Source organism: Excalfactoria chinensis, chromosome 1, assembly GCF_039878825.1.
Source record: "Excalfactoria chinensis isolate bCotChi1 chromosome 1, bCotChi1.hap2, whole genome shotgun sequence".
Classification (NCBI taxonomy): domain Eukaryota; kingdom Metazoa; phylum Chordata; class Aves; order Galliformes; family Phasianidae; genus Excalfactoria; species Excalfactoria chinensis.
Window position 1 is genome coordinate 14,844,754 of NC_092825.1, and position 15,486 is coordinate 14,860,239.

At 34.2% G+C, this 15,486-nt stretch overlaps 1 protein-coding gene across 1 annotated transcript in view; it reads left to right on the top strand.

Moving 5' to 3' along the window:
* The window catches only part of TBC1D22A (TBC1 domain family member 22A), a 152,643-nt gene that overhangs the window by 63,928 nt on the left and 73,229 nt on the right, over positions 1-15,486 (top strand). The window contains exons 10-11 of the mRNA XM_072357216.1: positions 1,834-1,909; positions 15,198-15,325. Coding sequence (XP_072213317.1) covers positions 1,834-1,909; positions 15,198-15,325 — 204 coding nt within the window. The remainder of the gene's footprint in view (positions 1-1,833; positions 1,910-15,197; positions 15,326-15,486) is intronic.

Here is a 15,486-nt window from a genome sequence, read left to right on the forward strand (position 1 = left end):
CAGTAATGCATGATTTTTTAATATTTATCATAGGTAATACAATATAAATACACATACAATATAAAGTATGTGAATACTTTCTAGACAGAGTCAAGAACAGAGGTTAGAAATGTGCTGTTTTGTGTTATCTGTTTGCTGAAGACATGTGGAGGTAAGATAATGCTGTTCCTTAGGTCTTTTTTAGAGTTAGTCTTTTGCTTCATATAGATGATGAGTTACACAAGGAATAAATGAAAGATAAGAAAAACTTGAAAGATGAGTAGTGTAGCATGCCTCTAAGAACCCACAGGTGTGAGGGGGAGCAGGAGGAGAGCTGAAATACCAGATTGTCTTTTTCTGCAGAAGTTTGGAGGGAACTGTATTGAAATGAGCTCTATAAAGAGCCGTCAGTGCTATATATAAAAACTTTGGTCTTTTGAAGGGCCGTTATGCTGAATTTGGAAGCTGATAAAGCCAATTAAATTGTATGTTAGAAAAACTCAACTCTTAACTGCTGAACTTCTATATTGCCCTGAGAAATAACGAGTTGGACATGTTTTCCTTTAAATCTGTTACTTGCTTTTTCCTTTACCTGTAAGCATAAAAGGATTAAGAATTATAGATGTCAGAATACTTTTTTACATTGGTAAAATCATTTTTTCACAGTTTCACAAGCTTCAGAGTCAATTATAAATATCATAGAAGGGAATGTTGATAGCATAGTTTAATTAGAAAATAGGTCTTGTGAAACAACAAAGATGTTCCCGGATAGATGAGTCAGCACAAGGAGAAGAGTAATTCTGAACTGGGTTCACTTGGAGCTGAAATAATAAATAGGGGGAAAAAAAAAAAAAAGTGAGTAGGCAAAGATGAAATATTGTGAAGAACAAAGTTAATCGCTTTAAAATCCAAGTCTGCAATTTTGTATTGCATTTTCGGATGTGTATGGAGTAACAATGCTTTGAGAAAGAGCAGTTTCAGGTTCATAGATGGGAGCTATGATGCTGTTGCAGCACATGGGAAGCATTCTAGTGCTGAATTTGCTTTCTTTGTTAAATATGTGAGAATGCTTTCACAGAAAACTTGTTATAGATTGTATAACTGAGAACCATATTGCTGTACTTTGAATGCAGTACTACTTCTGGAACTCAAGAGTTAAATTGTTTAAAACATAAATAAATGAGTATATAAACAAACACAAAGTCTAATTAGAGTTAATGCATTCAGACAAATGCATTCAAATGCCCTATCATTTTAACTGTGCAGTTCATATGGTAGGTTTTGGTACATGATATTAACAATGACCTTATGTTCAGAGCATTCGTGACTCCATTGAAATAGTTTTCATTTCTCACACTGCTGGAAGGCATTATTCTGAACTCTACACTTACAGATTTATATCTTGTCACTGATTAGGGTCTAATTTTCAATTTTCCTACCTTATCTGCAATTAAAATTATAAATTTATGGAGGGGGAAAAAAAGACCTTAAGAAAAAAGACTGCAGCACAACAGCTTTGACATTTGGGAACACAGCCTTCTGACACTCTTTAGACTTCCATGATGTAGTTGGAACTTCAGGGGCTCTAGATTAGCAGGTAGTGAGCAGATGATACAGCTCAGCTGTAGCTGCAAGGTATGCTGTTAGGCACAGGGACTCTGTAGTAAGATGGTGGAGTGTGATGATTTGCTGCTGAGCTATAAAGACAGTCTTCGGAGATGCAAAACCAAAACTTGAACACTTAGGAAAACAAAAAGAGAAGAAAAAGAAGGATAAAAACAAACAGTTAAGTATTGGGGGAAAAGAAATTGTAATTTTCCATGAACTTATGTTTGTATGTATTCTCTTCTTTAGGATAATTACACATTTGCACAGCCAGGAATTCAAAAGAAAGTGAAAATGTTGGAAGAGCTTGTTAGTCGGATCGATGGTAAGTTTAAAAGCTAACTTAATTTCTAAATAGTGTTTCATTGAAAGCACTTAATCAGAACATTTGCATGAAGTCAACCCAGCATCACCGCTGCAGCCTACATTGGTGGAGTAACGTATCCTTCCTTAGATGAGGTGTCACACTCGGTCAATTTGTGGCACGCTGGCCTTTGAAAGATCACTGTCCTGTATCATTTAAAGGAAAGCTACTAGAGCATGAGCCACTTTCATTACTTTTTATTAAGGCAATATAATCAAAATTCAATGGCAATTTCTTTGCAGCAGAGTAATGACCACATACAAAAGGCAGCCGGTATTCATTTCATATTAAGCTCAATGATTGTTGTAATTCGGGCAAGTCACAGTGGTTGTTTATGGCTGTCCTTTGGCACTATGTTTTGTGCCTTTGTGCATCATTTTGCTATCTGGAATGCCTGAATAATTTCTCTGTGGAATCCAATTAATTATGAACTCTGGAAATAGCATCTTTAATATTATAGATAAATTACAGTATGTGCAGGGGCAATTTGAGATTATGCTTTCATGTTTTAACAGGGCACTTTGAAATATATTCTACCTTCATCCTTAAAATAATTCCCTTTATGAAATGCTGACTGTCATATTGCTGGAGCAGAGTTTAATTAAATGAAATGCAAGAGATAATGCTTGCCCATTCTAAACACACTCTCTTGGTAGTTTGTTAAATTAATGAGCAGAGTATTAACAAAATGTTGCCAAGCAGAACCAGCCATATATTTGTGACTTTGGCCTGTCAGTGATGAAATAGAAAAAAAAGTATTTCCTGAGTAGTTTAATATTTGATAATCTGTGTGAAAAAAATTAATTCTGCTATTTCATTATATGTATTGTGAGTTTTTCTTGTGCCATTACTTACCATAGCAAACTTGGGTTGGCCTGCACACATTTGCAGCCTAAATTTTGGTAGGGCTTTTCATGCCCTTTATGCATCCTTAATTATTGATAGATTAGAGCAGGAGAACAGTGTTTATATAATATTTTACTATAAATATAGATGTATATGAAATTGTTGCATGTATTAAAATAAATATCTAAATTAACAATAAAGGGATGATTCTATTCAAAGTGTAGGAAGAATTTTATTTAGAAGTGTTTCTAAAGTAGTGTACTTTATAACTACGGAAATCATCTAACTGCTTTCAGCATGGATTTTCATGTTATTTTATGCTAATTTCAGTATAGGTGGTTGCATTTCAATTATTTATAGAAATGCACTTTTAAATAAAGTGCATAATTATATTACCTGCAAGTAAACTTCATAAACGTGGTCAATAAACTACAGAAACACATTTTTAAATAATGTTATTGTTTGTTTGATAAGAAAAGAAGAACAGCTGAAGGCTTATTTGTACCTTCAGTGCTTTGGGTATTTAGTTAAATAAATTGTCTTAGTGGATTAAGTTTGCAAAGGATTATTTTGAAGTCTTTGCACTTAAATAAAAGAAAAAAAAAAGGCAGAAAAATGAGTTTTTCTTCCTAAACTGTCCTTTGTAGGGCAGTTTAATTGCTGTTTACTGACTGCAATTAGTAAACTAACTGCAATTAAAGTGTCTGCCAGATTTTTATCTGGTATGAACTAATTTTATGAGGTTTTTAATAAGACTGCAATTTGGAAATTGTTGAAGTACACCAAAATTGTGGTACCTCAAGAATTGCAGGTTTTTTATATATCTTTCCAAGTGTAAGCACAACATATTCTTAATATTTGCTCATGTAAATTGTGTACTATTTAAGAAAGGATGTAACCAACACTATGGCTATTTTACTTTGAGCTGCAGGGTATAGAAGATCCTATATTGATGTCTGTGGCTGTAGATAACTGCCAAAGTATTTTAAAAATGAAGATGGACACTGAATAATAACTTCTCTACATTCGAAATGCTAATTTACTGGCAGTTTTTAGTAGAGATCGTGCGGACTTGCCAGTTAGTGTTGATTCTTCAGACTCAATGAAGCAGTTACAAAGCAACATCTTAGATTACTCTAAATTATAGATTCTTGATAAAGTTGAATAGTTGAAGACAGCTTCCTTGTTTGAGTTGTGTAGTTGGAGAACGCAGTGCAGTGTCCCAACTAAGAAACTGATTGTGTTATAGTAGGTATATTTTATGATATATGTTATCCATGTGACATTCATATGTAGGAAAGAAAACCATATGTTAAAGGAAACTATTAAGCTAAACTAAACAACTAATGGGGATTATGACAAGTCAGATCAAGGAAATGGAATTAAACATTTTTTTTTTCCATGAATAAAAGATGAAAGTATGAAATATTTTGTAAGGCTGTTGTAACTAATTGAAAAGTAAGTCTGAAGAATTTCAAAGTAATTGAAGCTATTGAATCTTAAAACTGTTTTGGTTGAATTACTCTGCAAGTCAGTGGTCCAGACCCCATCTCTCATCTGCGAGGATGGAGATTCTGCAGCTTCCTTGCATTAGGCTCAAGGCTTTGACTACCATCAAGCAACTACCAAAAGTCACTGTGACTTTCTTTTAGTACAAGTAAATAGAATCTTCCTTTCTGGAATTAAGGTATAGTGTGTTTATTAACCATTCCTCCCGACTTGCTATCATCCGTTAAACTACTGGGAATGCATGAGGTGCCATTCTCCCAGTCATACATGAAGTTGATGCATAGCATTGGCACCAGTACTGATTCCTGAGATAGGCCATTTGTAATTGACTGCCACTTGGACATTTGTTCTGCTGACCACAACTCTTGTAGTACAGTCGCACACTTAAGCCTTGGTTTGAATATGATTTTTCAGTATTCCTAGGGCTATTTCTTTTTGTGTGGAGGAGTGTCCAGCTAGTTCCTCTCTTTTGCTGGGAAATATAGACCAAAATACATGAAAGATAAATATAAGATTTTAGACATTGTGTTGGCAGTGGTGGATGTTCACTGCTATTTCAACTTTTGGATGACGCCTCAGGTAAGGGATCCTGACCTGCTTGGATATTTTGATAGAATGACGATACAGTTAAATTAAGTGTTATCATTTCTTACTCTTTGTTTCTGTGTGCTTTTTTCCTTTTACTTTCATATTAAGTCTGCTGTACTGTAGCTAAAGAGAAAAGTATGCTTGGTCTGAATTTAATAGTTTTTCTTTAAAAAAAGAAATTGTATGGTTTAAACTAACTGTAAATATTCTAATTGCTAAGTATGATTACTGTGGAAGAAAATAATGTTCCTGTTGTTACTGTGTCATATTATTTTCTTGATGCTGGATAATTGAATGGTGAAGAGAACCTTAACATAATAAGTAGCTGCTTGAATGGATGAAGCTCGTGCAGCTTGTTTGCTTATTATGATGGGTTACCAGTGTACGAAAAGTGATACCTAACCCTTTGGAGAGTGTTAATACATTATGTTAGTGATTCAAGAAACCTTCATTAACCCAGCCTCATGGATCATAACTCCTCTCAATATGACTGTCCTTGTGTGTACAGTGCAAAACATTGAATTAGACTTCAAACAGCCAGTGCACTATTTAATCGTAATCTGAGCCCATTTAAACTCCAGAAAGTATTTTTAATGACCCGTGCGCTTGGTGGAATTTTTTTCCTTTATTAACATAATATTTTCATAGGTAAGACTGAATAATGTTTTGTCTTCAAACTTACCCCATTTTTCTCCTTGTCATCATTATTCACCTCTAAGAATTCTGCAAAAATTTTGCAAGAGAGGATCAATAAATAACTCAATAATATTAGCTATCTCCAACAAGTAGCTACATTTTCTGTTCTCTGCAATGTCAGTGGAGCTTTTCTTCTGCAAATCGTGAGCATTACAAATCTCGTGATTTGTAAACAGGTCACACTCGTGTGATGCTCTCTTCCACAGTTGCTTCACTTAGCCTTGAAATCGAGAAGACATGTTGTAGGAATGGCAAAATTAATTCAGCATTTCTGTTTTCAGAATTTACAGATATACAGCATTTACCTGGTTTAAGACTTGGGAGAGTCTTGGGTTCTTCAGTTTACTGGAAAGCATCTGATAATTATGTCAGAGTGTCAGGCAGCCTGCAAGAAGGCTGAGCATTTGCAAATAGAAGTAATCTTGGTTTTTCCTATAAACTGACAAAAAAACGTGGGTTGTTAAAATTGCGTGGCATTTTCTCCAAATTAGCAAAAATGCGACTTGAGAAAAAAAATAAAACAGCCTATTACTTTTTGTTGTTGTTGATGTTCAGTTTAAGTCGTATTCTCATTAATATTAGAAAAAAAAGCTTGTAAGGCTGGTATTCACAGCTCAGAGTCTAGTTTATATGTTCTTCATCTTCAGTGAGGATAATTTTGAAACATTTTATTCTTACAAAACGCCTTACAGAATAACTCATGAAGTTTGCATTTATGTGCTGAGTAGATCTGTGTTTTCACAGATCAGAGTTGTAGGGTTTGGAAGGGACTTCTGCAGATTATTTAGTCCAATTCCTCTGCTAAAGCAACTTCCATAGAGTAGGTTGCACAAAGAAAGCATCCAGACTTGTTCTGAATATCTCTGTTCTTGACAAATTAATCTTAGCGTCACTATTTATTTATTTATTTCTCTCATGGACTGCAGTTGTCCTGGTCAGGTGACAGCATTTCTTTCTGTAATGCTACAATAAGGACTTCTAAATCAAGAAAATAGTCTTAAATCTATATGTTTTTCAGTTTATACTGTACATATATTTTAACTGTACTTACCCACAGGAAAAAAGAGCTATATGAATCTTTTGCATGTATTCCTCTGTTGTGTACTTATGTGCAAGTTAAGTTCTTCGCAAGATATAATGAGTTTTGAATTTTTCATTTTTATGAAAAATGTTTGCATTTACACAGTGAAAGAGCTTATTTCACTGTATTTTTCTTAGTACTTCTGTTTTGAAATACTTGCTGTAGGTGTGCCTGATAGGTTATTTAATAGTCAGTATTTATGTATCATGTTAATTTAATTTAATCAGGCCTGCTTGTAATACATCATTCATATATTGCTAGTAGACCCGGGATTATTCTATCTAATGACCATTTAGTTGAGAGGTAGTGTTAAGAGCTGAGTACTGAATGGTCGAACTTTCATTAGGATTCCTGCAGTTTTCTCTCTGTTGAGTTGGCACATTGCATTCTGCACATTCTTGTTCTGGGAGAGACACACCCATTCCTGCAGAACCATCCAGTCATTCAAACACAAATGTTTCATGGATTTGCTAAGATCTTAATTTTGCCTGCTGAGTTAAGGCCAAAAAGTACTTGGAGAAATGAATTTGGTAGTTTTTATGCTTTGGTAGTCTCTAAAGATTATTAAGTTTCTGTGCAAAATGGTTTTGATATTTTGTTTTTGAAGATCTGATTCTCAAAAAGACAAAATATCAACCAAGGCTAGTATATTTTCTTCTTTACCAACACTCTAGTTTTCTGCTCAATATAACACAATAGATGCAGATTAACTAATTTAATCAGTTTTTAATTTGGGTCTTGGTTGTTTGTACAATGACCTGAAGATGATACTATGGTGGCATTTGATCAATCTTTGCTATATATTCAGTCACGCTAATGATTTCTTTAAAGTGTGTTTAAAAAATACTTAATGGTGTGTATAAAATTATGTTCATGTTTAATTATGTTGTAAAGCATTTTACTGACACCTGTAATTTTCAACTAAAATTGTATCTGTGGGGGAAAAAAGGGCCAGTTGTAGTTGTAAAGACTTTGCATTTTTTAAATCCATTGAAGCCTTTTGAATTGGAAATGGGAAGAGAATTTATTTAGATCTTACTGCTGCTGTTGAAAATTAGTGATTATTAAGGTCATTCTTTATGTGTCAGCTTGATGCTGAAGTGATTAAAAAACTTGTAGGCATTTCATAATTGTTTTAAATTAATTTGTGCCATAAAGCTCTTTTTCATTTTAACAATGCCATCTTCTTTTTTATCTGATTTTACGGTTGTAATTACTGTATTATACTTTAATCTACTCTTAGATGCTGCTCACTGGGCATTATAATTATTTAATTTATCTTTTAAATCATATTTCTGTATTTTACTGAGGAGATTGCATCTGAGTGCTCATACAGGGTTCATAGATCTTAACAAGAGTTAATTAAGACTGATGTTAAAATCATTTATAAATTCCTGACTTTTCTAAACACTGACTTTTCTAAACACTTTGACTTTTAATTAGCCTAAACTTACATTTTTTGTTGCAAACTAAAAAGTAAAGCAAAACAAAAAACCCAACAACACATGAGCTGAAATTTAAGAACATGTTGGATGAAAACCCAGCTATGAATGCACACAGTTGTGATTCAGAAGATCTGGCTACAGTATTCTGATGTATACTTCCTGGAAGTAGAACATCTTATCAAACAAATAACGCTGTTACATTCAAATATTAAGGTCAAGTTCCACCTGGAACATCGAGTATATTTTTAGCTTTTATCTTGAACATTTTACTGGGTTACTTCTTAATAGTTTCCTCCATTTTCCTCCGGATACTTCAGAATTATTACATCCTTGAGGCAGCTTTCCCATCCCTCGTGTCAGTTCCCCTGTCTGTCCCTCTGTCCGTTTTCTGCCTTTGCTTTGGAATCAGTCTCTTGGGTTTTTCCATATCAGACAACATGGAGATGGTTTGCAAAATAGAGAATGAAATGCAGAACTCGCATTCAATAAAGGGAAACATTGCTTACCAAAACCAGTTTTGTCAAGTGCTTATTGTAAGTCAGAGGCAGTTTATCACGAGATTCTGCTCTCACAATTACAAGTTTACCCTTGTGAGTGGCAGCATTCACAGCAAGCAGCAGTGTCCTCAAATATGTTACTTGTTGTTTATGTCACACTACTGTCTTTTTGCAGTAACTCTCCGTGCTTTCAGAAAGTTCAACCAGGTAGCACTGCTTATTGTAACACTTCATTGCTTAGAATAAATCCTGATTGGTTGCTTGGTTGCTTGCTTTGCTCAGCTAAGAGGACAGTACTAAAGTTTTCTAAATGATGGCAAAGGCTGCCAATCAAGAGCCAAGTCACAGCATTATGAACAAACTGGGAAAGAAATCTGTTACTTTACACTGTTTACGGAGATTGTACATAATATTTCATCCCTACAATAGGCCATGAAATCTTTTCTGTAGTTGAGAAGTATCAATACTGCATAGGGAAGAAAATCACTGTTGTCAGCTCAGGTTTATATAAGCTGTGTCAGTGCTACATGAGGGGCATTTCCTATTTGTAATCTAACAGTCAGATAAAGTTCAGACTTGCCAGCGTGTTCCATATGAGTTAATAAGAGGTTAAGCCATGTGATTTTCTTTTCTATAGATTCATCTTTTAATAAACAGTAGCCAAATTTAATTGATAATCTGGCAAGTAAAAGATAAATGTTTGCTCTGTCATGTGTGAAAGAAATCTTGTCAACCATGAGGCAATGAAATGCCAAACGTAGTATTGGACTGTCACGGGGCTTTTTAAACATTTACATACAAAATCGCTGTAACCTATGTTATGAAGCTTCACTGTCAACATTAGCTGACAAATTGAGTGAGTTAATTAAGTTATAAGTAATAATTTCTTACTACGTTTGACGTGGGAAGGAAGGTGTCTGGATTTTACTTTCAGTAGACAAAATACAAAACAACAAAAACAGCCAGAAACTTCTGCGGCTGTATTATCTGTTTTACGAAAGAGAAGATGGGAGGAAACATTTGGATCATACTGCTCTATTTATCTGTTTTGTTAAAGTGACTACAAAAATATTAACTAATATTAAATAGCAAAGGTTAATTAGGGGAAAAAAATTGATGGTGAATGTAGAGTCTTATTGAAGCTCTGAATTACTGTTCAGTCTCCACTGCATTCCTCCATGAGATTATTACCTGCCAAATATATATATATACTTTATTATCAATTGTAGATTCATTCAGAGAACCTTCAAAAGAGTCATTAGAAAATTAATAGAAAAATAGGATCCCATGTTAATTCTGCATTAAACTTTGTGTAATTCAAAATGAAAGGATTTTAAGTTTTGAAGCATTACTTTTTGGGGGGCGAAATGCTTTGCCTGCATTATTATCTCTAAGATCATTGATTATCGTTTTTTCTTTATTGTTTTTTTGGAATGTCAGTCATTTTTAAAGTAACAATGTGGCTGATGCAAAAGCAAGGGGAATTTGACAGTAAGAATTCTCATATATAGTAGATGTGGAAACTGTTTTCTAAAACGTCAGTCCTTCATAGTGTTCAGTTTCTTTGGCTTGTCTTCCATTATGTTAGTCTCTGAATTATTACATTATAACATTTGTTTATTTTGTTTATTTGTTTATTGGCATGGCCTGGAAAGAAGAAAATCCAGCTTGAGTACCATTTGAAATTGAGAGTGCTACTATATGCCTATGGCACATTTTCAAACATCAAATAGAAAGGCCACACGCATTATTCTGTGTTAAGAAGAGTGCCAACAAAACCCCTGCCATTATTTTTTTCTGTTCATTTTGGATTGGTGTTAATGGAAATATTCTTGTAGCAACTGTAATCACTTCAAGAAGAATCTTAGTGAGGACAAATATATGCTTTTTCTTCCTTACCTTGTATTAAAAGACATGTTTATTTGTTAGTTGCATTTCAGGTGATGTTTTAACAATTAGTCTGTTTTACATTTCCTTTAGAAATGTGTATAAAGTGTTTATACTGTGGAGTTAAAAATGAAATGCTGAAGTATGAACTATAAAAACCCCAAATTATCAGAAATGTCAAAACTAGGTTTAGAGTCAAGCATCAGAAAAGATTGCTAAGGTTGATAGGAATCTTTCAATAAAGGTCATCAATAAATGGCTAGTATTGCAAAGTAATAAATTACACACATGGCAGTAACTCCATGCTGTGCCAATGTAATTTGGCAATTCAGGCATTGTTTTACTGTTATTTAGTTATTCTTCTTTGCTTATGTGGAAGCTTTCCCAGCTCTTATTACGTTAGTGTCCCCCAGTCAGGTCAGTGCTTAAGTCATCATGCTTTAGTACAGGTCATTTTGTCCTTAACTGTGCTTTAGTTTTTGAATCTGCAGTTACGTAAAACAATTCTGAAATCAGTAAAACTGTGTGAGAAGCTGGCATTAAACAACAATATTTTAGAACATACAGATTCTGCTTCCATGAGAAACTGAAATTTTTGGCTGTGCATTACAGCATTTGGTACTCATAATTTCAGAATGGATCAATGAATACATAGAAACATGAGTATTTTGGCTTTTAAAAAGATCAAAGCCCTTGTTGATGTGATTGTGTAGCAAATAGGTGCTGCTAAAATTTTCAACAGAGATATGATGGATAGAATTGTTCCAGATGCCCAGATTAGGAGGATTTGTGAAACGTACTTGACTGTCATTAGTGTTCAGGACGCTCAAATGTGAACAAATTAATATATACTGTGTGTTTGTTAAAATTATCAGTAATTGGAAATGCTTTTAATGTAGATTGAAGTACACATTTCTGGTAATTTGCTACTTAAGAAAACATTTGTATATTGTATTTGTTTTTTAAGATTTGCTTCAACAAAACTGTCTCTGTGTACATATTTATATTTATATTGGGAACCTTAGTAAATAAAATTCTTGTTTTGTTTTGTCTTGTTTTGTTTTGTTTTGTTTTTTAATTTTGATGCAAGTTGTATTTTTTTCATAACTGTACCATAACTTTGCTGGCTGAAAATGCAGTAAGTGTATTCTTATGAAATACTTGAGATCTGAAAGTTGACAGTAATTACGTAACTTGGTTGTTTGTTGCCGACTCGTGCTAATTTTCAATGAAATGGGAAATTTAAATTTAGATTACAACTGCAGTAATTACCTTTATCAGCAAAATAGCCCCTTACTGACAATTACTTACAAAGTAGGAAGAATGAGCCTTTTCAGTCATTGCATTTTCTATTCCAGTCTTACATCAATTGCTTATAACTCAGGGAGTTTGGTGATCTGTTTTTCTTTAGACTAGAAAACAACTTCCAAGATATTCATTATGAATATTAAACACTCGTTGAAATATAAAGACTGGCACAATTTATTGTTCTTCATTACTTTCGATGTCTGCAAGCATCCACGTGAAATACGTTGGCACTGTGTGAAAAACAAAAATGTTAGGTGGTGTTTGTGAGTTAGTACATCAGCTGGAAATAAAACTGACTGTTCTTGCGTTCTTACTTGATTACCTAAATGTTGTAGCCTGCAATATAGGTATCTGAAGTTTAACATTGCATTTCATTTCAGTATATGCGACTTGCAGCTAAATTTCCCTAGAGCAAGGGACACATGAGAGTGGTTCTGTACTTGTTAGTGCTTGTGAGGCATGCAAGGCCTCCAACTTTGTTTCAAAAGAGTATCAAAAGGTGTTATACTGTCTTTAGTATGAAGCTTGTATGTTTCACCTGCCTTGTTTCATTCTGAAGTTCATTTTAGGAGCAAGTTTTTCACACAGAAGGTGGTGATGCACTGGAACAGGTTGCCCAAGGAGGTTGTGGATGCCCCATCCCTGGAGGCATCCAAGGCCAGACTGGATGTGGCTCTGAGCAGCCTGGTTTGGTGGTTGGTTATCCTGCACATAGCTGGGGGGTTGAAACCAGATGATCATTGTTGTCCCTTTCAACCCAGGTCCTTCTATGATTCTGTGATTTCTCTAAGGTGTTAGGATGTGATTACAATGGTTGCCTTCTTTCAGTAGCCTTTCAAGCTGAGAACTTCATCAGCATTCTGCAGAAGGATAAACAATTCCACCATGCATGTCATGTCATACAGACCTTCAAACCAGCCTTAACATTGGGTTTTGTCTCTATCACAGATTGTGTACTTAATGAGTTTGTAGAAAGCCTTGGAAATAAAGGTTTTAGTATGATAGGAGGATATTAAGTTTGTAAAGGTAGAAGATTAGCCATGTGATTAGCCACTACCCAGGGAGGTGGTGGAGTCACCGACCCTAGGGCTGTTCAAGGAAAGACTGGATGTTGTGTTGAGGGACATGGCTTAGTAGGAGCTATTAGCAATAGGTGAATGGTTGGACTGGATGATCTTTTAGGTCTTTTCCAACCTTGGTGATTCTATGACTCTATGATTTTGAGATTGGAAGATGAAGGTGATTGTGGGTGGTGGGATATCCATCACAAAGTTCTCCTTTATGAATAATTTTGTAAATATCTACAGTATACACTAGTAATGTAGTAATACTTCTGCTGTACACAGCTGAAGGGAGGGATTATACAGAACTTGATGGGATCACTTAACAGCCTGGCACATCGTAGCCTCTCCACCCTCGTTCTCTTAGCTGATCACATCCTGTGGTAGCAGTTCAATCTATTGTGTATTAGTAGTATCCATTTACCTGTGTAGTGTTATATTTAGAAATGAAATAGAACATTTGAAGATTTACACACTTTTATGTATAGCTACAAGTTTAAAAAACATAAATAAATCCCAGAAATAGCAGATATTTTTAAGATGTTCACAAAAAAAAAATGCTTTGCTTGTATTTATATAATGGAAATTTATGACTTTAAAAACGTAGATTATTTAGCCTTGGGTAGATAGAGACAAAGAAAGTGCTTTGGAAACATAATGATGATTTATACATATTTATAGGTGTTTGTTTTTAGGCACTTTTGGAGTCAGTGAACATTTGGTGTAATGTGTTGTGACTGTTCTTATTTGTAAAAAGGCTCTCTGTGGGTTGTTTTTAAAATCTGAAAGATTTTTACTTCTCCCATATTGAAACAACTTTCAGTTGTCTGAAAGTCAATTGTCATATTGACTAAAACTTTCATATAGCCATAAAACATGTCTTGGGAAAGTGAATGATGCAACTTCAGTCTAAGGCTTTAAGCTGTCAGAATTTTCAATAACTAAAAATAATATTAAACTATTATTATTGGGCTCACCCACAATTCTGTACAAATGTGTTCAAATTTAAATGGAGCTGGTGTGGGTGAAATTTATTCTATGAGTTTCTACTGTGTGTTCAGTCTTCCATTATTCTCTGGCCTGCCTGCTTCAACACAGAGGACCCAGGAAGCACATTGGTTTATATGGACAGACAGTTGATCTTCTGGTCCGCAAGATGCAAATATATCAGATGTTTTCCAAAAGTCTTTAAGCAACTGCTCTAGTGATTAATTTAACTTCTGCTACCTTACTCTTTATACGATGTCTTGTAACAGCGCCACTGCACTTTGGGGATTTCAACTATTTGTTTAGATTTTTAGTGCCTTTTTAGCTCTGGTAAATGTGGAATTTGGAAGATCAGTGTATTCTCATTGTCTAAGCTTCTAGCATACCTCTGTGAATGTGGATGGAGGAGAATATGGGTAGCAAAGTCATCTTTCAGAAATAAATGGAATGGAGATGTCTTATTGAGGCCCTAACAAAGACTTCTTGTCGTACATTTCGATGCAGTACGACATTAGTGTTTCTGCAGTAGTTGTAATTTATGGCAGGTTAGCTAAAACCACTTAACAGAGTGTGATTCTTTTGGGGGTTAATTATGGTAAATACATAGAAGTCAAAATAGCAGATTAGTTCTATTAAAGATAGAAATAACCCATGCAAGAGATTACCTCTGCTCTCAAATAGAGAAGACACCAGAATAAATATTGTATACTTGAGTAGTTCTTTAGAAAGCTTTGATACATTGATATGCACTGTTCAAAAATTTGTATTTATTCGATGTTAAGAAATTGTTTAAGCTACAATTTGTTTAAATTTGCTCTCTCTGTTTTGCATGCATTAATCTCATCTTCCTGTTTCAAGTGAATACAGCCTTTGCTTATGCTCTCTTATACTTCTTTGGCAGTTTGTTATTTTCTTCTTCTTGTTACCAATGTTTTAATTTGGAAACCTTTACATTATTTGCAAATCTTGTTGCTTGTAGTCCTTCCCCAAATAATTTTTGATCTAAGAAATTAGTGGATATATATCTACATATTCATTTCATTTTATAAATTTCTAGATTGTTTTTTGTATACTGAGAAGCTCTGACTTTTAAACTTTTTTCTTCCTTGTTATTTCCTTGTGAACCATTGTTTAAGTCATCCAAAAGAAGAAAAATAAGTCCAGTGTACTGTATAAGTAGTTGCTTCTCGTGTTTCTGTTTGTAATTTTATGTATTTATTTGCACACATCACCACATTTTAATCTATTCGGTATCAGAGAATTATTTAACTTTTCAGATACTGCTTTTGATAGTTTAGGACTTCAGAAAAGATTCAGTAAAATGTTGGTTTATTCTGTCTTCAGAACAAGTTCACAGACACTTGGATCAGCATGAGGTGAAATATTTGCAATTTGCTTTCCGATGGATGAATAACTTACTGATGAGAGAAGTCCCTTTACGATGTACCATCAGATTATGGGACACATACCAAGTAAGTGCTTTATTACACTTCCATAACTCTGACTGTGTGTTTCTGTGTTATTCTTCTTGAACCTTTTGATTTAGAGTTATGATAAGAGAGTGTTCAGTGATTGTTACTGTTTAGAAACATTAAAAGTTTTCAGTCATATTGCCCTTAAAAAAAACCAAGCA